General features: G+C 43.6%; 1 protein-coding gene across 5 annotated transcripts in view; it reads right to left on the reverse strand.

Annotated features, from left to right (window-relative positions):
• Positions 1-24,761, reverse strand: part of ANK1 (ankyrin 1) — an 826,509-nt gene that overhangs the window by 416,946 nt on the left and 384,802 nt on the right. For all 5 annotated transcript variants that reach the window (XM_085634053.1, XM_085634051.1, XM_085634052.1 and 2 more), the window contains exon 13: positions 13,312-13,410. In XM_085634053.1, the coding sequence (XP_085490179.1) occupies positions 13,312-13,410 (99 nt within the window). The remainder of the gene's footprint in view (positions 1-13,311; positions 13,411-24,761) is intronic.

A 24,761-nucleotide genomic window follows, 5' to 3' on the forward strand; every position in this document is an offset into this window, starting at 1 on the left:
ATAGTGCACCACATTAATGAACAGAACTTAACTGAAGTGTCCAACAATCACAACTACAGTCCATGCTGGTCTCCATGGCAGCCTCTCACTTCTCAACCCCGGGCTCTGCAGGGCAAACCGGCATCTCTTGAGATGATAGCTTGAAATCGCTATAAATTAAACTGCTGTGTTAGCACACCTCAAGCAGTGTCTAATATGCATGATAATGCATTTCAGTGCGGTGATCTGGAGCCAGGCACTTAAATGTGTTAGTTTGACACACATTGCGTAACACTTGGCAGGACTGTGTAACGACCGTGCCAACTTTCCCTTGGGGTCCTAACTCCTAACTGCAGCAGGAGGCTCCTTTAGTAGGGAAGTCCTGGGGCTTCATCTCCAGGGCAGCTGGAAGGTGGGTGAGTGCCACAGAGATGGCAGGTTTTTTTGGGATTGACTTTGGCGATGGTGGGGGCTTAAGGGCCAGGGCATGCGCTGGTGCTGGTTTCCTGGAGTGATCGAGCGGTGAGGTGGGGGCGCGGGATGTGCTCTAGCTCACTGCTATTTATTTCTGTTAACCAGAAAGCACAAAGGTGGCGCATAGTCTTTACATTCAACTAACTATTAGTCCATCTGGTTTCATCCCGCAATTTCTTCGCATCTATATTGCCAATATTGCCTCTCTGAGCGGGTGACCGACGCAGAATTTACTAGGACATTACTAAGACATTTATATCAATTAGCCTACTGGTCTTTATCAATCTCTAGTAGCTTGAATCAGCAGGCGTTTAATTTCAAGTCACTTAATATAAGTCACTTAATACAGCAGAGTTCAATCAATCAATCAATCCTTGACTAACCATCTATATATTATGTTTATATTATAGTTAACAACATTGCTTATTGACTGTCTAATTTGGGGGTGTAGACACATGGGCAAAATAAAAACCTCTTCACAAAGGCATCCAGCAAAGACAACCATTACGTTCGACATAGAAAAAGATCATCCTTCCCCTTATCCTTCTCCTGTCATTTCTATGGGAGGGGCAAGGTCAATCCTAGTCCTTCTCCTGTCATTTTTATGGGAGGGGCAAAATCAAGCCTAGTCACAACAGCTCAAGACAAGGGGCATTCAACATCAACCAAATGCAGATTAAATAGCTAACAATTCAAAACAAATGCTAAAGTTGTTAACTGAAAGACACACAATTGATGGACGGAATGCAGAACAAATCAAAACATTCACCCCCAGTCAAGAGATCTGGGTTAAATCCATCATTCTTTTGCTCACCATGCCATCCCAGTTTAGACCTGGCCATATGCAAATCAGTCTTGACCATATGCCTCATGGGAACAGTCCAGCCCGAACTGCCAGGCCAGGTCCTTCCTGGACTGGAAACAAGCATCCTAGGACCGGTTTCAGGGTTTCACCCCTCTTCAGCCAGGATAGCTTGATTCCAGTGGCACAGTGAGCCCAGGACCCATGTCTGGGCATACCTGGCGCACTTAGGGCGAGAAAGCAAAAGCCACACAATTGATGGACGGAATGCAGAACAAATCAAAACATTCACCCCCAGTCAAGAGATATGGGTTAAATCCATCATTCTTTTGCTCACCATGCCACCCCAGTTTAGACCTGGCCATATGCAAATCAGTCTTGACCCTGTGCCTCATGGGTACAGTCCAGCCCGAACTGCCAAGCCAGGTCCTCCCTGGACCGGAAACAAGCATCCTAGGAGCGGTTTCGGGGTTTCACCCCTCTTCAGCCAGGATAGCTTGATTCCAGTGGCACAGTGAGCCCAGGACCCATGTCTGGGCATACCTGGCGCACTTAGAGCGAGAAAGCAAAAGCCACACAATTGATGGACGGAATGCAGAACAAATCAAAACATTCACCCCCAGTCAAGAGATCTGGGTTAAATCCATCATTCTTTTGCTCACCATAACACCCCAGTTTAGACCGGTCATAGGATGCTTGTTTCCAGTTCAGGGAGGACCTGGCCTGGCAGTTCGGGTTGGACTGTTCCCATTGGGCACAGGGTCAAGACGGATTTGCATATGGCTGGGTCCAAACTGGAATGGCATGGTGCGCAAAAAAACAATGGATTTAGGCCCAGATCTCTGTACTGAGGTGATTTTATTAAAAGTTTCTGCATTCTGTCCATCAATTGTTCTTTTTGCATTTGTCACCCCGAGTGGGACGGGTATACCCAGACGTGGGTTCCGTGCTCTCCATGCCACTGGAGTCAAGCTATCCTGGCTGATGAGGGCTGAAAGCCTGAAACCGGTCCTAGGATGCTTGTTTACAGTTCAGGGGGGCCTGGCCTGGCAGTTCGGGCTGGACTGTACCCATTGGGTACAGGGTCAAGACTGATTTGCATATGGCTGGGTCCAAACTGGAATGGCATGGTGAGCAAAAAAACGATGGATTTAGGCCCAGATCTCTGTACTCGGGTGAATGTATGACATTGTTCTGCATTCTGTCCATCAATTGTTCTTTTTGCATTTAAAGTTGTTAACTAAGCAACCTTCAATCCGGGAGTTTTTACACCAGTAGGACAACTGCATAAGTTTGAGCTCCACAATATTGCCAATATGGTTAATTATGGTAATACACGTGATAAATCCTCCGTTAACTCCTTTGAGCAAAACACTGAGTTGACATCTCGCATTACAACCACAGAAGAAATAAATTTCATTCTGCATGACCAAATTTCGCTAGCAGATGACTCCTTCAGAAACTCCTTCCATGGAAGAGAGGAAATAAGGCTAAAGAAAATTGATACAGAGTACAACATCTCGACTAATCACAAGCTCATTTGACAACTCAGTTTTGCTCAATGAATTAGATGATCTCTCTGGAAAGAACTTCAACCCATTCAAGAACATAATTCTTCTCCTTTACCACAAGCAGATGTCTTCTGTCAAACTTTCATCTTATCATCGGAAGAAATACCTCCCCCAGCATACCCAGTGCTGGCAGCCATGGGTGCTATTAGCACCACTCGAACCCAGATGTAAAATACCTCAATTAATCACTTTATTATTTTCAAAACAGGTGTTCCAATGAAAACATATAAATGCAGATCTCAAATTAAAACATGCATTGAATTAACATAAAAAACTGAGTCCAATTTTTCGAATCTATCTCGTATATAAGCCATAAATGATTTACTTCAATTACTGCCTAGGAAATTTAATAATCAACAAGCTGATTTCAATATCTCTGGACCTTTCCAGCAATGCACTCCAAATACATGACCCGTTACAAAAACAAATGACTTGAATGATGTTGTGAATCCATGTGCTTCAAATTTCACTGTAATTGACATTAAAGGAGTTCAGGCGCTCAACCTTTCTCAAAACGGAGCTACAAAATCTCTGGCAGAAACATCTGACCAGGGTGCCTACGACTTACCGGAGAGTACAATTAATATTTCACTGAAAGAGCTTAGGCCCTATCTCAGCAATAGGCGACTAAAGGTTGCGGAATTTGGGGAAAAACAATGAAGCAAACAAGGTAACAATACAAGACTCAACGACGACAAATAATAATGCCCCCGGAAAACAGAAACTCTACTCCATATTCACTCAGGCAGATCCAAGTAGCTTGAAACAAGGATTTGATATACAAATTACATCTATTTCAAATACTTTTGAAAGACTTGATGAGGTTGCGGTGCAAAACCAAAATATCGCTCGTGCATGCCTTAAGAAATTCACGAAAATCTGGGGTAAATGGTAGGAATATTTTGGATGAACTGTCTGATTGATTTACACACAGTACATAGTTGATTGAAATGTGGGAGCTGAGGATTGGGAGTAATGTATTAAAGACGGACATTATGAGTAGTATTGGGAGACTGTTACTCCTATATTTCTCCGATGCATATTGCAATGCCTTCTTTTTATATTTTCATGGTAAAATCAATAAACATTGTTTATAAAAAAAAAAATCCAATTATCATTGTGAAAGTCTTCCAAATCGGCACCAACATACAGTCAAATTGTTACAAAAGGCTTATAAAAACTATCCCATACAGCCAATTCAAGTTTATTAACAAGCAGTACTGAAGGTAAATTATGGATACACCCAACATTGCAAAAACTATAGCACAAAGTTTGGTACATTTAGTAGAAACATTAAATACTTGATAATGCAACCATCCGCCCCCATCAACTCATAATGGTGTTAGTTATTAATGGAGTTTAAGGAGCATGATCAAAACAGCACTTCTAACAAATCAAATTCAAATATGCCCAAGACACTTTTTTCCATATAATATGGGCATGCCCCAGGATTCAGGCTTTCTGGGTGGGTGTGGCCAGAGTTATGACATTGGTAGTGGGGGAGCAGGTCCCAATGGATGTGAGATGGCATATCCTGGGGTGAGAGGAGAAACAGTAAGGCCCAAATGGGCCACGACGTGGCTTGCTCTAGCGGGGGTGGTGGCGAAACGCAACATTGCCCGGGCATAGGGCTCCAGTGCAGTTCCAACGGTGGAATCCTGGGAAAATGACTTAGACTGGTGTCAAAAGGCTGAGCAGGTAGTATATCAGAGCAGGGGGTGCCCACGCAAAGGGAGAAGATCTGGGGGGCCTGGGTGGGTTATAGAACCGGACAGTCCCCAGACTCTTCATAGGCTGCAGATATGTTCAAGATTACTCTTAACTGATTGTGATGTATGTTAGACGGATGGTGCGGGAGGGCTAGTGGGAGGGTTGAACTGTAGTAATATTTTGTATTGTGTATTTATATACGCCAAACTCATTCTATGCATACTGTAATGTTTTCTGAAGCATTTGTTTATCTGTTAATAAAAACAATCTTTAAAAAAAAATATACCCAAGGCATCCGACGAGTACCCAGCCACATTCTATAAACATTCATCATTATCAAGAAAATGGGATAACTGTAAGACCATATCACTGGTATCAGTGCTAGCACAATGGGACAACTTCAAATCCAGTAAACTGTATTTATAACCAAATTATAAATCGGGGAGAAAACATAATATGTCAGATCGACCAAATATTCTAAAGTTACTTGGTAATTTCCCTGAACTTAAAGGTATTAACTCGAGCATCTTAGAGAGTGTACAGTTCTTACAGACCAACCATATCCACTGTAATATCACATAAACAACTTGGAAAGCAGGAAACATCACTTCTAAAATTTGAGACAGACGGGCTGACCTAGAGGCTTCAGGTATTATTGTTCTTCAGGTAGAAAAAACAAAATACATGCATATATTAAGAGCATATATTTCAAGAAATGAAACTCCTGCCACTTCATTAACCACAAACACTCACTTTAGGGATCCAGATAACCCAAAAGCATTGGTGAGTTTGAAGATCATTACTAATGGGTTTTCAAAAGGACATCACAGCGTCCTTATAGCAAAAGTATCAACCAACACGAGAAGAGTCACCCTGTCCCCTCCACACCATCTCTAACAATCCTTGCATATTGGCCTTTAATACATTTTGAATATGATATTGGAACATTGCTGGAACTGAGAGGCATGCTACAACCAACAATAACAACGTATCTAACTATTTTGCCAATTACCATGTCATTTGTCTGCAAGAATCCTAGCAAACCTCTTCTTTTCATTTATCAAGTCAAGTCAAGTCAAGATAGCTTTATTCGACAATTGTCATAAAAGCGTACAAAAATGTATATATGTACAAAATAATCAGGACATATTAAAATAGTTTAAAACAATAAATAAAGGTATTTGCAGAAAGATTAACATTTCAGGGTCTAGGAAAATTTAACCAGCCAACATTTTACTCCTAATCACCCAGGCCCTTCCAAGGAACTTAGCGACAGAAATATAAACAAGTGGGATTTCAGCAGAACGCAAAATTCGTACTGCCACCTTGGCATTCCTCGTGCCCAGCTGTCGGCACATTGATTTTAACCAGGTCCGGCGCGGAATTGCATAGGATGGACATTGAAACAAGAAATGGTTGACAGATTCAGTAGGTGCAGTACAGCCAGGACAATTGAGCACATTAGTCAAGGCCCATCTAGATGAAAACTCTCTTACTGGGAGACTGCCAACTCTGAATTGGAAATAGAGCTTCCTATCCAAAGGATTTGTAATGTCATCCCAGAAGGTTGCCAAGGAGGTCGTGTCCTTGAAGTCAAAAAATACACCAGACAATGAGAGCGGGGCTGTACTTCTGTAGACTCGAGTAGCTACCATTTCCCAATACAAAGCCTTCAGTACTTGCTTAGGCGGGAAGCTAGCATTTAATGGATCCTCCCACAAGGATTTTAGGCCCAAGTCCATCATTTATCAAACTTTACTACCTTTGAAACTTTGGGGAATAAAAGTAAGTCAGACAGACCCAGAGATGGACAAATTACATTAGTTAATATTAACCTCTGTATAAAAGTCAAGGATCTTAACTCTAATTCTTGAAACATCTTAAAAGTTCAACTAGAAGATAGAGCCAAACATCAACTTCTAATTGTAACTGTGTATTTCCCTCCCCTGCAGTGAACAAATATAATTGTCAACGAATTATTGACAATCTTGAAGAAATAATCCAAAAATATATAAACTTTTTCTTAATTCTGACCAATAACTTTAATTAGTACTTATTACCTAATCCAGTAATCAACTTATCATTAGAGGATTCTCGAGATGTAATATTTGACATCCAGACCCCATTGATTCTAAACAGTCACAAAAAGCCTACGAAAATGAACAAATCTCAAGTTGACTATTTGAACTGGAGTTCACACCACTGAGACCAGATAAACCCACATTTGTAGCGGGCAATTTTACATCAAAAATTGACTACACATTTGTACATTATTGTACATGTCATATATGCAGATTATTAATCAACATGAAAGTGATCATAACACATGGTATATAATCTTATCTTTTACCTACATTCAAAGCCACTGAAGTCTGGATTCAACTAGTTACAACTTAACATCGAAAAATAATAGAGTTATAAGATGGAATCGAGATGTGACCCTTAAATTAATGCTGCTGAGTAAGTAAGAACGTATAATTAAAAGTTTATAACTTGGAAAAAACACTAAACACAATGCTAATGATTGGCTTTCCAATTGGGAATGTCTATTAGAAAAGGTTTTAGCATTCATATTGGTCAATACGCTTCATAATAACAAAATTAGGGAAATTATCTATCCAACAATTAAACCCGGATACTGGGCAATATAAAGAGCAAAGCAAAACCATCGTAAAGTTTTGAAACATCTATTTAAAATCCATGCTCATTTGAACGTTCTATGTCAATTAAAAGTGCCAAACAACAGTATAAACAAACAGCGATAGAAAGCATGGATCAAAGTTACTGATGCTATTAATTCAAAACAATCAAAAAGTTTCTGGTCCGTATTTGGTAATGGCTCCGGCACACAGCAGCGGCCCGTGCAGGTAAGAGAGGTGATGCGGGGTGGGGGGATTTCGACAGACGACGATGGAAAATTAATTATTTCTTTATTTTTCCCTCGTGGTTGTCTGTTGAATCCCCCCCAACCTGGCCCCACCACTCGGGCTTCACCTGCCGTCACACTTAAAGTACCAAATGACTATTACATCTCTTGTTGGAAATGGGAAGCTCATGCTAAAGATCTATATTCAAAAGGCACTATATCATCATATGAAAATATATCACACTTAAATACATCAATATCAGTGGTATAACGAAATTTGAGGGGACCCCCCTGCAAAGTACATGCAGCCCACAATACCCACGCTCTGGACCCAGTCAGAAGATCTCAGGCCAGGGGCTTGCCAGTGCTGGATGGGCCCCCCAGAGCTCAGGGGCCCCCGCACTGTGGGGATGAGGAGGCCTATGTTACGCCACTGATCATTATCTTTAACTCAGGAAGAAATCACTTCCTTGATTATAAAGTGGCGACCCTCCTGTATTTGTGGTCTGAAAGACTTGCCCATAGATATTTTGAAATATGATCTGGTACTCTGGAGGCCTCTTTTATATCAGCTTTTGTCTTCCGGTATCATACTTCCACAGCGGAAAGGCTCGATTATTCACCCAATACATACAGGGAGTGAAGAACTGCCCAAAAAACTATTGACTTATTGCACCTGGACTGTGATGGTAAGATCTTCGTAAAATATTTTTTATGCAAGCTTGAAACATGGGCAAATGAAAAAAAATGAACAACTTTAAAATCAAAATAGCTTCCAGTCAGGTTGTTTGACAATGGTTAATAGTACAGCCTTGACATTATTAGCCCACAAATCAATTGACACACATCTTACGATACTCTTCTGCCTTATAGATTATAGCGTTGCGTTCGCTTAAGAGAAAACAAAATCGCCTGTGGAACAAACTGCGAACATGGGGAACTGATCATTCACTCTTTGATTTCATAATTGCATTACATAAGGACACATGGCTGCTAATCAAACTATCTAATCATAACACTTTATCATCAAAGATTCCAACTCGGAATGGTCTAAAACAGGACTGTATTCCGGCACCCTTTTTGTTTTCCTTGTATATGTCAGATATGACAGAGTACTTTGACACAACAGAAGGTCTTTGGCAGAAACTGGGGAAGCAACCAATTACCCATCTGACTTATGCGGATGACTTGGTAATATTTTCAATGACACCTGAAGGCCTTCAATATCAATTAATGAGATTACACGAATACTACCTGCTAAATTGCCTCACAGTAACCTGTTTAAAAACTAAAGTAATGTGTTTTGGGAATCAATGTACGCAAAGAACATGGGTTATTGGCATTGTAACAATTGAAAAAGTAAACAGCTACCAGTATTTAGGAATAATCATTGATAAAATGGGAACTTAGTCTCAGTATATCATTACGAAGAAGCAAAAAAAAATGTATAATCTAGTGACTAAATCTGTTAAATGGTTTGTCAAGGGTTATGGAGGAAGAGTGAAAGGTCGTTCTATGAGCATTTTAAAAATAAAAATGTATCCTTCACTTCTCTATGTGTCTTTTGTGATAAGATAACATTGGATTTGAACACAATTTACATACAAAACAACAAATCTCTGCTTGACCTATGTGCAACTACACCTCACTGTAAATCATGCCTCAAATTACATTTAAAATCATTATTTGTCCATCAAATTACTGCTAACATTAATGATATCTGTGATTGAAGTACTACAAGTACAAATAAAGTGTTTAATACTGGAAGAGTTAACATGCAGACACTGTAGGAAAATGGGGATGGACCTCTCAACATTAATAAAGTGATCAAAGTACCAAAACTACCACAACTGGCTGATGTCGCCAAAATGACTAGGAACTTGTATAAGAACAAATTAAGGAAAACTCTGTGAAGTAACAGCTGTAATGAAGATTTGTCGCCAATTTTGAGGTCTAAAATAACAAATTGATATTTGACTCTTACTTCAAATTAAAGCAACCGTATATCAATTCAAACCTGGAAGACTCAGTATAAAGAAAATACTTCAGTTTCAGATTTATGTATATTCCATTGCTTCAGTTCGAAAGAACACAGAACACTTGTTTCACTGGCATTAAAGGATGTATATTAAGGTCGAAACAAGTGGTCAGATTATCTGACTCTGTCCAAAGCTGCTAGACTTCTGGAAGAAAAATGTATGGCCAGCTTTTACAGAAGCCAAAGTAAGGATGATTAATGAGGATGGAAAATACTGTTTTACTACGGAAACAAACTCTTTCATCACTTAACTCATGCCATATTAGATTATGCTTACTCTTATCTTAATCAAACTGTATAAAATAAGCTAATTGCATGTGTGTTTTTGTTATTAACAGACCTTAATTTTATGATCATGGTACTTATCGGGCTACGTACTAAATGAAGACTTGATCTCATGTGTAATTTTATTTTTTATGGTCTTTTATTGTAATCTTTGATTACTACGATAAACTTTATGTATTTATTTAACTATTTTAGATGGTGGTGTCTAAGGTAAAAGATTATACACGGGCTACTGCACCAATTACAGACATTAGGCATGCTGCTTGCAAAGAATTAGTATATTCATGGTTTTCCAGCGGCAAAACATTTGCAAATCGGTTGATATATTTGCTATGCAGCTTATTGTCTATAATCTTTAAAAAAGTAAAAATAATGACAAATATAATGAGGTGGGCCTCCCTGGTAATAGTACATAAAAATTGCATAATTGACTGCCTAATTTTCGCAATGGATTTACCCTCCTGAAAAACCTTTGAAAAGTGTTGCAGAAGCATTTGATGGAAAGGTGAATTCATGAAGGTATTTTACCAAGGACATACATGGGATTTCGGCCGGAAATGTAGACAATGTTCAATGCAGGGACACAGCTCCTTGTGACAAGGTGCAGTGTCGGACTGGAACAAAAAAAAGGCTAGGCACCAAATTAAAAGGGGCCCCACTTAGCGAATCAGATAGCTATAAAGTAGACTTCATTTTTAAACCAGAGCCGTTTTAAACTTGTAAATACAAGTTGTATAGGTGTTTGCAAGGTATGGGAGACTGCATGCATTTGTGCTTGCTATAGACAATGTTTGTGGTAGTATCAAAGAAATCAACAGTAAAAACTGGCCAACAAGACCATTAATCATGCCCACAAACAGCCAGAAAAACAGCCCATACACTGACCTGTGAGACCAGCCCTTCGTCAATGCCAGATTGCACTATAGGGCAGCCCAACCCGGACAAGGTGAGCTGTGGGGTCAGGCTGCGAGGTTATGGTGCCAATAAGGCCAACAGAGTTCATCTGTGGTCCAAGATGCTGTTATGAGGTGCCACACTGTAGCATGGCTACATATTAAATGAGTTCTAAAGTGGAAGAAAGGACTCACAATGAAATCCCACAGGCAGAGCAACGCTGAATCCCATCAACAGTAGTATGGGACGAAGTAGGGATGCATACTTGGCCACCCTCTTTGCTAGAGAAATCTTGTTACATAGGCCATGCCAAGAAACATAATCATAGTTCTGTAAAGGTATGAAATTATTGCCTAAATTTCAGGAGAATATACATGTTGCATAGATTATGCATGCATGATTTTCTGTGGTATGTGGTGCATGGTAGACAATAGTGAAAACAGATAACGTTGTGAGTGTCAGGCTCAGTTTGAAAGTGTGGAGCATATAACTTTGGGATGTCACTTGCTGCAGGCCAGTGAGCAATTCGTTCCCCTGTATGCCTGCTTAGGAAAATCTGAAGGATATAATTTGTGTGCGATTAGGACTACCTTAGCAAATTATCCCATTTGTTGTTGGCTTTGTTGTTATCTCAAATGGCGATGAAGATGTTAACAGAATGAGTCTTTCGTAGCATCTATTGAACATATTTAATACATAACCATATAGTATTTAGCGTTTTACTTTTATATGTGTTTAACATTATTGTCAGATAAGATGTATATTGAATGGAGTGTTTATATGGGTATATAAACTACGCATAAACAATTAAAGAAAAGCCCATCTCTAGCCTCTATGTACCACCTTCAGTGTTTCTGGCCCACCACTAGCCTTTCCAATACTGGTCTGTGATAAGTCTATGCTTCTACTTCCATCTCATTGCTCTAACATCTCTCTTTCGTAACTTAACCCTCTTGAGCATACCTTTGGTTCCTACACACCACTGTCAGTCTCTGTCCCATCATTAGTCTGTCCACTCTTGGTTCCATCATCACCATTGGCTCGATGTACACCACCGGCGTCTCCATTCAACCACCAGTATCTTAGCCGCACCATAAGCCTCTCCTTCCCACAATAAGCCTCTTAAACCACCATCAGACAACAGTTCCCCAAAAGATCTCTCTGCCCCACCATGTATTTATTCAATCATATGTCTCTCAGTTTCATCATTGCGAGCAAGCTCTCTCTCACTGTCAGTTTTCTTTTACACTACCTGTTTCTTCATCTAATAATCAGTCTCCGACTCCTGCTGTCAGCCTCTTTCCTGTCTTTAGGCTATATGCCCACTGATAACTGATCCATCCCAAGGGCTACAACTTGTTGAGTTAGCCGATTGTCCATCTACTGTACAACTCACATTTTAGAGCATTCTTTTCCTCATTCTTCAAACCTCATCCCTCTCTTTTATTTCCTCATTCCTCACTACCCCTTCCTCACTTCACAGCCATCATCACTCATTTCATCCCTCATTCGCCATATCTCATCCCCATCCATCATTCCACATCAATCACTTCTCATACCTCAGACACCATTCCTCATCTATCATCCATAATTGTTCCTTCCTCATCCAGCATCCAGCATCCCATATCCACCATTCCTCATCCACCAGTGTTATCCATTTTTCTTCACCCATCATCCCTCATCCATTACCCAGTGCCTCACATCTTTCATGCCTAATCCATTATGCCTTGTCCAACATCCCTCATCCAACATCCATCATCTCTCCTTTGTCTTCCTTCAAGCATTACCCATCATCTTTCTTCCACCATTCATCATCATCTCTCCTTTGTCATCCTTCAAGCATTACCCATCATCTTTCTTCCACCATTCATCATCGTTCATACTCTCACTCCTTATCCTTCATCCATCGCCCATCATTCCTCATTTCTTATCCTTCATCCCTCAATAAACATCCAACATCCATCAGTCTTCACCAACCATCATTCATCCATCCATCACATCATCTTTCACCTCTTATCCCTCACTCACACTGATCAGCCCTGTTTCTCACTCCAAGAGGGATGAACACACACAATTTGGGACCATGCCTCACCAAGGCCAATCTTTGAAACAGACAAAAAGGGCATTCATACAGTGTATGCCCTACCATTCAGTCCCTCTAGACTCAGTGATGAGGACCATGGTCACAGTTTCACGTCTCCACTGAGAAATAGTCCTCAACATGTACCCTGCACAAGTCGAAAGCCCATGGTAGCCTGGATGACTGCCTTTTATGAGCATCAAAAAAAGTTGTTGCCACAGTTGGTCAGTAGTAGCTATATTTGAGGTGAAGTGGGTCCTTCTCACTTTTGGTCCTAGTGCCACTGCTGCACCAATGATTGTCAGGGCCCTGCATACTTTCAGCTTGTTACCCCCTTTTCACATACATCACTTCTCTGCATTTGCATATGCACACACACACACACTTCTTTTTCACAATGTATTCCTCACATATTTTGCTCTGAATGTGTGTAAAATCGAAATTCGAATATTTCAGCTGACAAGCACACATGCACATATAAATGAACGCACACATGCGACACACGAAGGTCACACACTATTCCGCTCTCACACTCTCTCTTTCTCTCTTCTGCCTTCTTTCCTTGCAGCTACACAGTTTAGCTCATCAAATATATAACCATGGATGACATACCTTGGCCTTGGCATTCACTTTTGCCTTATTTTGCAGTAAAAATGTTGCAACATCAGTGTGTCCAGATCTGGCCGCCATGTGTAGGGGGGTCTCCACCTTCTGTATTCACAATAAAAAACACAATAACTTAATGCAAGATGCAGAATATGCAAACTATCACATCTCAATAAAGCAAATAGTAAAATAATGCAGGCTAATTGCAGCCTATACCAATGCAGGAACTAAAAAAATCACCTGTTACAGTACAGAGTGTAGAATGCAGCAAGCCAATCACATCCCGTGGTGCAGAATATGGAATAGTTCTGACAATCCGACACTAACCAAACAGAGTGCAGAATGTAAAAGAACATCCACACAATGACCTTTCTGAGTGCAGGATACAACTGTACAATCATACCCTAACCAAACATTATGCAAGAAATGGCAGGACAGTCATGCACTGACCAAATGGCATGTAGATTACAACAAGACAACTACAGGCAGAACCAACTGTTAACAATGTTGAAAGACAATACCTGAATAAACTTTGGAACTGTGGGATAAAACTGGATCATTACAAACTGTCAGTGTAGGATATAGAGGGACAATAAGTGTAGGATGCAGAGGGACAATATCAAACAACTTCAACCCGAGAACAACAAAAGTGTAGGTTAAAATAGGGCCATTGCACCCTACAATCTATTTTATTAGCATCTGCATAGAGGGCGAAAGTACATGAATTGCTTCTAAGCCCTGTGGACGTGGTTGTATTGTATTGTATTGTATAGATTCTTATAAAGCGCGAAAAAGTCTGCCACCCAACGGGTATCCTGGCGCTATAAGACACATCGGAGTGCGACAACACAGAACGATTAGCCAGTAGGCAAGGTTGGAGCCATGTTATTCCAGACGGAAGAGCCAGGTCTTTAGATCTTTCCTGAAGCCCAGCAGCGTTTTGGCCTGACGCAGCTCTAGGGGCATCTGATTCCACAGACGGGCAGCCGCAGTGCTGAAAGCCCTACCTCCCATCCTAACGCGCTTTACTCTGGTAACAACTGCTAGGCTCCGGTTAGAGGAGCGAAGAAGTCTTTCTGGCTGGTACCAAGAGAATCTTTCTTGCAGAGGCAACGGGCCGGATTTATGTAAGGCCTTCTAGGCCATAACCAGCGATTTGAATTCAATCCTCCTCTTAACCGGAAGCCAGTGGAGGTCCCTTAGTGCCAGCGTGACAGATGATTCACGCTGTCTTCTGAGGGCCAGTTTTGCTGCCATCGACTGAACACGTTGCAGTCCCTGTACAATAGAGAGGGGAGCACCCAAGTACAGTGAATTACAATAGTCCAGTCTGCTCAGAATCACACTCTGGACCACCAGAGACCTTGTCTCATCAGGGAGGAGCGGGAGGATTTGGCGGAGAGCTCTCAGCAGCGCGATACAGGAGCCAATAATTTTATTGGCCTGGGATTGCAGCTGGAGATCTCCGTCCATCATGACCCCCAGGTTACGGACTGATTTTACTGCAGTAATGGGAGGAAACTCGGCCAGGGGGAGTTTGGAAATTTTTGCTGCGCCGCAGTATAAAAGCTCCGTTTTCCCGGCATTTAGTTGGAGTGAGTTGGACTTCAGCCATTCAGAAACCTTCCTCATACACGCCTGGAACGAGTTTAGAGGAACTGCATGCTCTCCTTCCAGGGAGAACGTCAGCTGTACATCGTCTGCATAGTTGACTACCTCGATCCCATAAGATTTTATTAATGGGATCAGAGGCCCCAAGTAGGCATTGAAGAGGATTGGGCTGATGGCTGAGCCCTGAGGTACTCCATGGCAAACCGGGAACCAAGGGGAGATGAATGGCGTCAGAGTCACTGCCTGCTGACGGTTAGTTAGATAGGACTTCAGCCACTCCAAGGCCCGGCCGGTAATCCCCAAACCTTCCAATCTTGCCAGTAACACCGAGTGGCTAACCGTATCGAAAGCGGCCGACATGTCCAGCAGCACCAAGACTGAGGAGCTGCCGTTGTCGGCTCGCATCCGAAGTTTGTCCAAAACGGTTGCCAACGCGGTCTCCGTCCCATGCCCAGGTCTAAAGCCAAATTGATCCCTATCCAGGAGCTGATGTTCTTCCAGGAAATTGGACAGGGATTTACTGACCAGTTTCTCCAAGATTTTGACTGGGAAAGGTAAAAGGGATATGGGGCGGAAGTTGGCTGGCAGTGATGGATCCAAGGAAGGTTTCTTTAGTAGTGGGGTAACTATCGCCTGCTTCCAGTCGTTTGGTACAATCCCCACATTCAAGGATTGGCAGCAGATGTGCCACAAACCCGAAAGTAGGTTGTAACTAGGTTCCTTCCAGATCTTATGGGGAAGGGGATCAAGAGGTGACCCAGAAGAAATCTCCCGTACAATGTTATTGAAGGATTCCTCCGTGGGGAGTTGGAAATAGCTCAGGGAGGGATCCTTCCTGGTGATTCCCAACATGGGGGAGATCTCAGGACCATCTTGATCAAACCCACCTACGATGTTGTTAACTTTGTCAATGAAAAACGTGGCAATTTCATTGCACAAATTTTGCGAAGGTTGGACAGTACTGGCCAGGCACCCCGGATTACTAAGATCTCTGACGATGTTGAATAGAGCCCTCGTACTGTTTGATGCCTGCAGGATGGATTTGGCGAAAAAACGGGACTTGGCTTCCCTGATGGCCATCTTATATTGAAGTTGTACTATTTTTAAGGCTTTTTTATCTGTGTCCAAGTACCGTCGGCGCCAGCTTCTTTCTGCCTGACGACGCGCTAGTCGTAGAGTCTTAAGCTCCTCGCCAAACCATGGGGCTGATGGGGTGTTGCGAATTTTAAGCTTTTTTTTAGGTATGAGTTCCTCCAGTGCTAGGAGAATGGTGTTGCTGTAGTTTTTATAGTTTTCTCCTGGCGTCTTTTCAGGATCAAAACGATTCCATTTGGAAAGGAATTGGGCATTGTCCTTCTCCAAGAGCTTGGCCCAATCCCTTCCCCACCTAAAATTAGCAACTTTATTTACTACTGGTTTTCTACCACATAGAGACAGCCTAAATTGTATTAGAGAGTGGTCCGTCCAGTTTAGAGGAGAGATGCTAAGTACCTCTGTCTCTGAAGGATTTGCAAACATCAGGTCAAGCATGTGGCCTCCTTCATGCGTAGGTTGTTGGACAAGTTGAAAAAGGCCACAGTTCTCGCAGGTGTTATTGAGGGTTTGCAAATAGCTCCCAAGACTTCCCGTTTCCCACAGATTGAAGTCCCCCAGGATCAGTAGTCTAGAATGTGTGGCTGCCAGGGCAACAATGGTGTCCAAAAAAGCCTGATGATTAGTATCCAAGCCTGGGGGTCTGTAACAGACCAATCCTGTCAGCATTCTCCCCTTGGCCTCCTGTAGGGTGAAGCCCATAATTTCATAGCCCGCTATGTCATTGATTGATAGTATGGCGCATTCCCACTTCTGATTAAAAATAAGTCGTTATTTTAGTTGCACTAATGAGTTTAAAAGCCGTCTATATCATTTTCCAATGGCCTTTGGCTTATATACTTCTTGAGCAGTTTTTACAAGCTCCCTATTAGAACTATACAATTATTTGAAAAGAATCCTTTGACTTTCTCAGATTTTTACTAACATTCATTAAATATAGTTTTGAAAAAAGACTTACTTTTTGTTTTTAATCACATAAATACAACATACATCATTGATGTCCACTCAGGTAACATTACACAGTCATCCCATTGACAAAATGCAGTTTCACAGTCAGAATAATTCGATGTACGCTCTATCATGAGCACTGCTAATGTACTCCAACAATATGTGATCATTACCAGTTTCTCATCATTGGTTGTTTACCTGTGGGTGTTCCCTCAAGGAAGGATGCCACCATAGAACCCCCAGTTTCATACTGTCCTTTATTAGTTGGACTCAATAGATGGGGCCTGGGTTGAGGAGTTCTCATTGGGACTCGTGATGGTCCGTAATGCATACATTGTATCCCAGTTATCCCCCATGTTTCCAAGTCCTCTGCTGGCCAGTCCTTTTTCCCGTACACTTTAAAATGGACGTCTTTGGCTATTGAATACTTCATAGTATCTTTCAATCATGCCTTCACACTAGGGCACTTAAGGTCCAACCACCCAATGGCCTCTCCGCCAACATAAACACCATTTGCAAAAATGTATACAGCATTTTTTGTATTTTTTGGTCTAGTGATAACGGCAAATAAGCAGCTCTCCAGAGAGAGCTCACATCAGATTCCAGTTTCTCAGGTCCATTCGAGATGGTAAAAAGATACACCAAACTCTCTACACCTCGGGCAGACGGCTGCCCTACCCGGATACATTCTGCTGTGCTGTGTCAGAGCGAAATATGTTTGGTGGAGATACTTAAAATGCAGCAGTTTAAATCATGCATTACATGAAACCTCACATTCCAAGATAAATGCTGTTTTCCATTGTGTCTGTGAGTTGTTCTCCAATGTCCCGTTCCTATCTATTTCATCCCCTATATTAAGGTTTGTACCTGTCTTCAAAGCGTATAGATAACAGGGTCACAAGATGTTGTCTCGCACCACTCCACTATATGGCATCAAGTATGGTCGTAACAGGAGGTATATTGGGAAACCCTGTCCTTATCTCTCTAGCTGTACTGGATAGTTTAACGAATTGGAAAAACAGTCTGGGACTCACCCTGGAGGCTTTGTGCACTTTTTGAAAAGTGATAAAGACCTTTCCCGGGTGTTGCTCCCCCAGCATATGACATCCTCCCTCCCGCCAGTGAGCTACAGACATGTTTCTAGCTATATGTTGAAAGGGCTGGAGTGCCCATATGTCTAAGTCATGGAAAGAAGGGGTGTGCCTCAGAACCCTCTTAACTAAGTGTTCCCAGAACCTGCCCATTTGATGTATTATATATGGGTACTTATTGGAAATCTTTTCTCCTTTCTTGAGCAGCTCCAGCAATGAAGTGTCACAGTGCGTTCTCTTCAGTAGTTTCGTCTCCAAGTTGTCGTCTATTTCCCACCTGAACCATAACTCTGGCAAGGGCTCCTCCAGGCAACCCGCCAGCATCCCCAGCAGCAATAGGAAGGTCTTCAGTTTGTAGACCCTGAGCCCTGCTATTGAGCCGATTGTCTCCAGTCATGCCAGAAATGCAGATACAGAATCTCTGAGATGTCTCAAATCAAATAATGCATTGTCCACATATAGGAATATTAAATATTTAGAGGCCCCCACCCTGATCCCCCATTCTGACCTCAATCACCATGGGTTTAAATCCCAAAGTGTGACAATAAAATAAACTCTATCCCGTTTCCTGTCTATAAGTAAAAAGTTGCAAAGATTTTTATTTTGGTGTTCCCCTTTAACAATACTTACAATCTGCTATACCAATGAAAAACAAAATCGAAGGGGAGCATTTTGTTCCACCAAAAGCCTATTGCCTTCTTACCCCCTCCCCCACCAGCTTCCCCCTCCCCGACACACACACAATGCAATTCCACAGCACTATTTTATCTGATTTGGACACATACCTCAGGTTTTGTTGTCTGAGGCCCAACAAGTATAGATCTGTTGTAAGTGGCCCACAAATGTATTTTTAACCCCGTTTGACGTCTATTTTACATTTTGATTATAGTTGCATAAAATCCAATTATCCTTGTCTTAGGACAGGCAAATTGATAATATTAAGATGTGGAACATAATTTTCCTTTTTCAAATAATTTGTTTCTGGAATCCGGCTAATAGGATCACGTATTCTGAGTTTCTGAATTGTAAAAAGCTGGCTCTCTATATGATATTGCCACTAGGTGGTAATACCGTGCACAGAGTCCAGGGGTTCCCCAAGAGACCACAGGGCTTAATTCAAAACCCAAAGTGATCTATTAGTGGTAGTGTGGAAGAGCAGCCTTAGGCCTAACACAGAGGAGTGTAAGACATTTATTGCACATACGATCAATAATGGACACACAACTCAGGAAGGAAATGCAGAACAATTTTATAAAATTATACTTTGTGCTTTATTTTAAGACCTAGGCCTTTGTAATAAGGTAAGTAGGTTTTTAATTAAAAATACTTTTCACTTTCAAAAATCGACACTTAGAAACTTTTTCACACTGTCCAATGTAATCCTAGGGGGAAAACAATATTGTGGTAAAAAAGGTGAGTATCAAACTTACAGATTCAGTCTTCAGGGCCAAAAGTACGCAAGGGCCAGGGTCAGGTAAGTACCAAAACTGCACTACCAGCGGCACAGGAGTGGCCATGTGCAGAGGTCAAAATCAGAGTTCGACCCAATGCTTTGCAAAGGAGACAGGGGGTACCTGGAGCCACACTGCTTGCAGGTAAGTAGATCGGTTGTAGGGGCCAAGCTTTGGGGGTAGGTTAAGCACGGGGGGCACAGAGCAGTACCAAACATACACCACCAGCGGCACTGGGGCGGCCGGGTGCAGGGTGCATATTCGATGTTGGGCGCCCAATGCTTTTCAAGAGAATTTTCCTGACGGTATAGAGGCTGGAGGCGTGGCACCAGAGATTGCAGGAGGAAGACCAGCAACAGCAGTGGTAAGTTGGGATGTAGGGGGTTTTAGGGGCATCGTCAATTCAGCTCACCAAGGTTCAGGGGCTTCAGGAGCAGGGGTGCCTTTGGACGTCAGAATCTTCTTACCAGTGCTGGTCGCGGTCAGGGGGAACCTCTGGATTCACAGTGCAGGCGCTGTCGTGGAGGGCAGGAGAGGTCAGCCAATGCTAGACACAAGGTCAGGATCGCCGGGGAGACTTCAAGGTACAGGTGAGCCACTCAGACGCGGGCAGTGGGCGTCAGGTGCAGAGTGGGCTGGGGTCGCAGATCCGCATGATCCGGAGTCGTTCGATTCAGTTTCTTCTGGACCGGTCTGCTGTCCTTGAGAGATTTGAGTCTTTATTGAAGGCCACAGTCCTCCCAGGGGTTTTGGAGGTTGCTGGGCAAGACAGGTCGCAGGTTTCGTAAAAGCAGGAGACAGGCCGGTCGGGCTGGGGCAAGGCAGTTGTCGTCTTCTGGCTTCTGCTGCAGGGTGTCTCCTTTCTACTTAGGTCGTCGCAGATCAGAGGGCCAGGTCTGGGGGAGCCACCTAAATACTAAATTTAGGAGGTGTTTTACGGGAGTAGCTGTAGGGCCAATGGGCACCTCACATGGGGTGACTACACCCTCTATTATGCCACCCTCCTGTGGGAGGGGGCATAGGCCTAGCCCTGTTTGCAGAGGTCCCTCATCTTCAAGATGGCGGGGACTGAAAAGTGTGCTTTACCTCACTTCCCCCCACCTTAGGGTTGGGGTTGGCAGAGGTGAGCACACCTCCTATCTTTTTGAATTTTCCTGCCCAAGATGGGTGTGTAAACCAGGGCTGCCATATGCTGCTAGCAGCAGAGGCTGAGGGTCGCATTACAAAGGCGGCAGCCTTTGAAGCTTCCCCTCTTCGAGCACCGGCCCATCCTGGGGGAGGAGGCATGACACCTTTGCCCAGGATGTGCATTGTTTCAGGTCCCAGAGGGCAGGGACTCTTTATCCAGGGTTCCAGAAACATGCCTGGTGGTGGCCGGCTCCCTACAGCCGGTCAGAGACCACACATGGGTTGGTAGGGATTATGGGGCACCTCTGAATTGCCGTCTGGGTACATGGTTCAATAAGTTCCACACTGGCATTAGTGTGGGTTTATTGAAAGGAGTAGTTTGGTACCAAACACTCCTGTATTCAGTGAAGCCATCATGGTGCTGTGGAACTCGAGTTGTTGAGTTCCCAGCCCATGTACTCTCTATGGCTTCACTGGCACTTACAATATCAGGAAAGGGTGCCCAATATTGTAGGGGCATATCTGCTCATGCAGATATGTCCTCACTTGTAGTATAGTGCACCCTGCCTTAGGCCTGCGAGGCCTTTTAGAGGGGTGACTACCTATGCTGCCAGGCAGTGCTAGTTGGCATGGCACCCAGGCAGGGTGCCATGTCAACTTTGTTGTTTCTCCCTCACAGGCGCATGCAGGCGGCAAGGGCAGTGGCATGGTCTCAGTGAGGGGAGTCTCAAGAGACCCTCTTCAGCTCTCGGGCCCTAGGTACCCATAGTCCTTCACAAATCTCCTATAGTTCCTAGTCAAGCCAAGGAATGGCCTTCCTTGGGTGTGGGTGGTTAGAGCTACTCAGTCCAGAATGGTCTGGATCTTGGGTTGGGGTGGCTGAACTTGGCCTTCACCTACCAAGTGACCCAAGTACACAACCTTTCCCTGCTCTATCTGGCACTTGCTTGCCTTGCTAGTGAGGCCTGCACTTCTCAGAGCCTCTAGGACCTTGCCAGTGTGGATCAGGTGATCCTGCCAGGTGGAGTTGTAGACAGCAATATCATCAAGATAAGTTGCACTAAAGGATTCCAACCCAGCAAGGACCTTATTCACCAACCGGTGGAAGGTGGCAGGAGCATTCTTTAATCCAAAGGGCATCACAGTGAACTGGAAGTGCCCATTTGGAGTGGAGAATGCTGATTTTTCTTTTTATCCAGGGGTCAGGCCTATCTGCCAGTACCCAGATGTGAGATCAAAAGTACTGAGATATTTGGCCGCCCCTAACCAGTCAATTAGATCATCTGCTCTAGATATTGGGTGTGCATCAGTTTTTTGTCACAGCGTTAAGGCCCCTATAGTCCACACAACACCTCCTTTCTTTCTTTTCACCCTTGGAGTGAGGTTTGAGGAATAAGACGACTGGGCTTGCCCAGGGGCTCTCTGAGGGTTCAATGACACCCAATTCCAGCATCTTGCCGACTTCAGCTTGGATGCCCTCTCTGACATTATAAGACTGCCTGTACATTTTATTTTTTAACAGGTAGGCTGTTACCAGTGTTACCAGTGTCCACATCATGGGTATACCAGTTAGTCTGACCAGGGGTCAGAGAGAAGAGCTCAGCATTCTGACTTAGGACTAGCCTGCACTCAGCCTGTTGTTGGTCAGTGAGGGTGTCTGAAAAGACCACTCAATCAACAGACCCACCTTTTCATCTGGAGAGGAGATCAGAAAGGTTCACTCTAAGCATAGTCGTGTCAGCTCTGTCATGATAGGGATCCAGCTGGTTGACATGTATTACCATTTTGGGGTGTTTGCAACTGCCAAGGTCCACCAGATAGGTGACCTCCCCTTTTCAGTCAAGGACAGGGCACACTTCACTTGTCTTGGAGGGCCGTGGGGCCACAGGCTCCAATACCCATACTTTCTGTCCTGGTTTCAATTCTACCAGTGCAGCTTTTTATTCATACCACTTCTTCTGTAGTTCTTGGCTGGCCTGAAGGTTTTGGCTTGTTTTCCATGTACTCAGGCATCCTGGAGTGAAGCCCAAGCACATAGTCCACTATGTCTTGCTTTGGATCTTTGAGAGGTTTGTCCCAACCTTCTCTGACCAGACTTAGAGGATCTCTAACAGGGTGCCAAACAGAAGTTCAAAGGGCGAAACCCCCTTCTGTGACTCTTCCCTGTAGGCAAACAGCAGGCATGGAGGTAGGACATACCATATCCTTCTGAGTTATTCAGAGAGCCCACCAATCATGCCTTTCAATGTCTGTTTGAATCTCTCCACCAGGCCATTTGTTTGTAGATGAAGGGTGTAGTGAATCTGTAGTTCACTCTACACTCATCCCACATAAGTTTTAGGTAAGCAGACATGAAAGTGTGTACCTCTGTCTGACAACACCTCCTTTGGAAAACCAACCCTGGTGCATACACCAAGATGGGCTTTTGCCACCACTGGTGCAGTGGTGGCCCGCAGGGGAATATCTTCAGGGTATCTGGTGGCATGATCCACTACCACCAGAATATATTTGCTCCCTGACGCTGTTGGGGGTCCAGAAGGTCAACAATGTCGACCCCTACGCTTTCAAAGGGTACCCCAACCACTGGAAGTGGAATTAAGTGAGTCTTTTGGTAGCCTCCTGCCTTGCCACTGGCTTGGCAGGTGACACTGAACTGACAAAAGTACTTCACCTTCTGGGACATCCCTGGCCAGTAGAAGTGGTTGACTAATCTACTCCAAGTTTTATCCTGGTCAAGGTGCCCAGCTAAGGGGATATCATGGGCCAAAGAAAGGAGAAACTATCTAAACTCTGAGGCACTACCACTTTCCTGGTTGTACCAGGTTTGGGGTCTCTGGCCTCTGTGTATAGGAACCCATCTTCCAAATAGCCCCTGTAGGTGCCACTGATATCACCCTTTTCCTGTGCAGCTGCTTGCAGCCTCAGGCTTTCAAGAGTGGGACAGGTTTCTTGTCCCTGGCACAGATCCATCCTAGAGGGTCCCCCTCGGCCCAAGAGATCTGCCTGGGAAGGCCCAATCTCTTCAGGCTCAGTTCCCCTCTGAGAATACCAAGTCCTCTTCCTGAGAAGAGAGGTTCTGACATGGGATCTGTTTAGAAGCTGGTACCCCAGTCTTCTTGCCTTTTCTCTTGGGGGGCTGGCCCATTCTTCCAGAATCCAGCACCTCTTTTTCACTCAGAGCTCTGCTCCGTGCTCTGGCTGTAACACAATCCCATCCTGAGAGACCCACCGTGTTGGCATGGGTCCTCAGTTCTACTTCAGATCAAGGAGATGTCTACAAGTCATTTCCAAGCAGAATTTCCAAGCAGACAATCTACAGGAACACCAGGGGACAAAATCACCTCCTCATGTCCAACTACTACCACCCCTCCCGACAGTCCAAAGTAATCATAGCCATGGGATGGACTGTCGTGATATAGTTAGCATTGGTGACTGGATAGGACCTTCTAATCAGGTACTAATCTGAGTGCACTAGCTGCTGGGTCTCCGTTGTAACACTAGCCCCAAAATACCGCAGGGCCTTTATCCTGGACCCATTAATCTTGGGAAACTGGCTGTATATTTATATGTTATCTGGCTAGGCAGCACAGACTAAATCTATCTCTCCCTCAAAGACTAATGTTGCATCAGTGGGGTTACTGACATGGTCAAGCCACACCTGGTATCTCATTTGGATGTTAGGAACTGCAGGTACTGCAGGTGGACTAGAGGTATTTATCTTTGTTTTACAGCTAAGGTCTCCAGTTCAGTATCCCGTTGCCTTAAAGTCATGCCACCAAGCCTTGTTGGGATCCCAGTTCTTCCCCTGGTACCCACCCTTAGACTGTGTAGAGACCACTGCAGGGCTTAATTTGAGCCAGTGGTTTCCGGTGCTCAGCACCAGCACTTAAATGTCAACACCACACTCATGACAGTCTTGCACATGGTGGTGCTGTTCATCTAATTTAGAGAGGAGCAATATAACGGTTGTTTATGAATACAATATACCTAAAAATTTGCTAATACCGTCCTCACCAGACATTCCTCTAGCTTTGGGGACCTAGAATAATCTTAACTATCGCACTTGCAGGTGAGAGAGTTGGTTGGTAGTTGTTTTTCTACCGTCATTGGCAGCAATATCAGGGGCAATGGGTGG

Source organism: Triturus cristatus, chromosome 11, assembly GCF_964204655.1.
Source record: "Triturus cristatus chromosome 11, aTriCri1.1, whole genome shotgun sequence".
Lineage (NCBI taxonomy): Eukaryota > Metazoa > Chordata > Amphibia > Caudata > Salamandridae > Triturus > Triturus cristatus.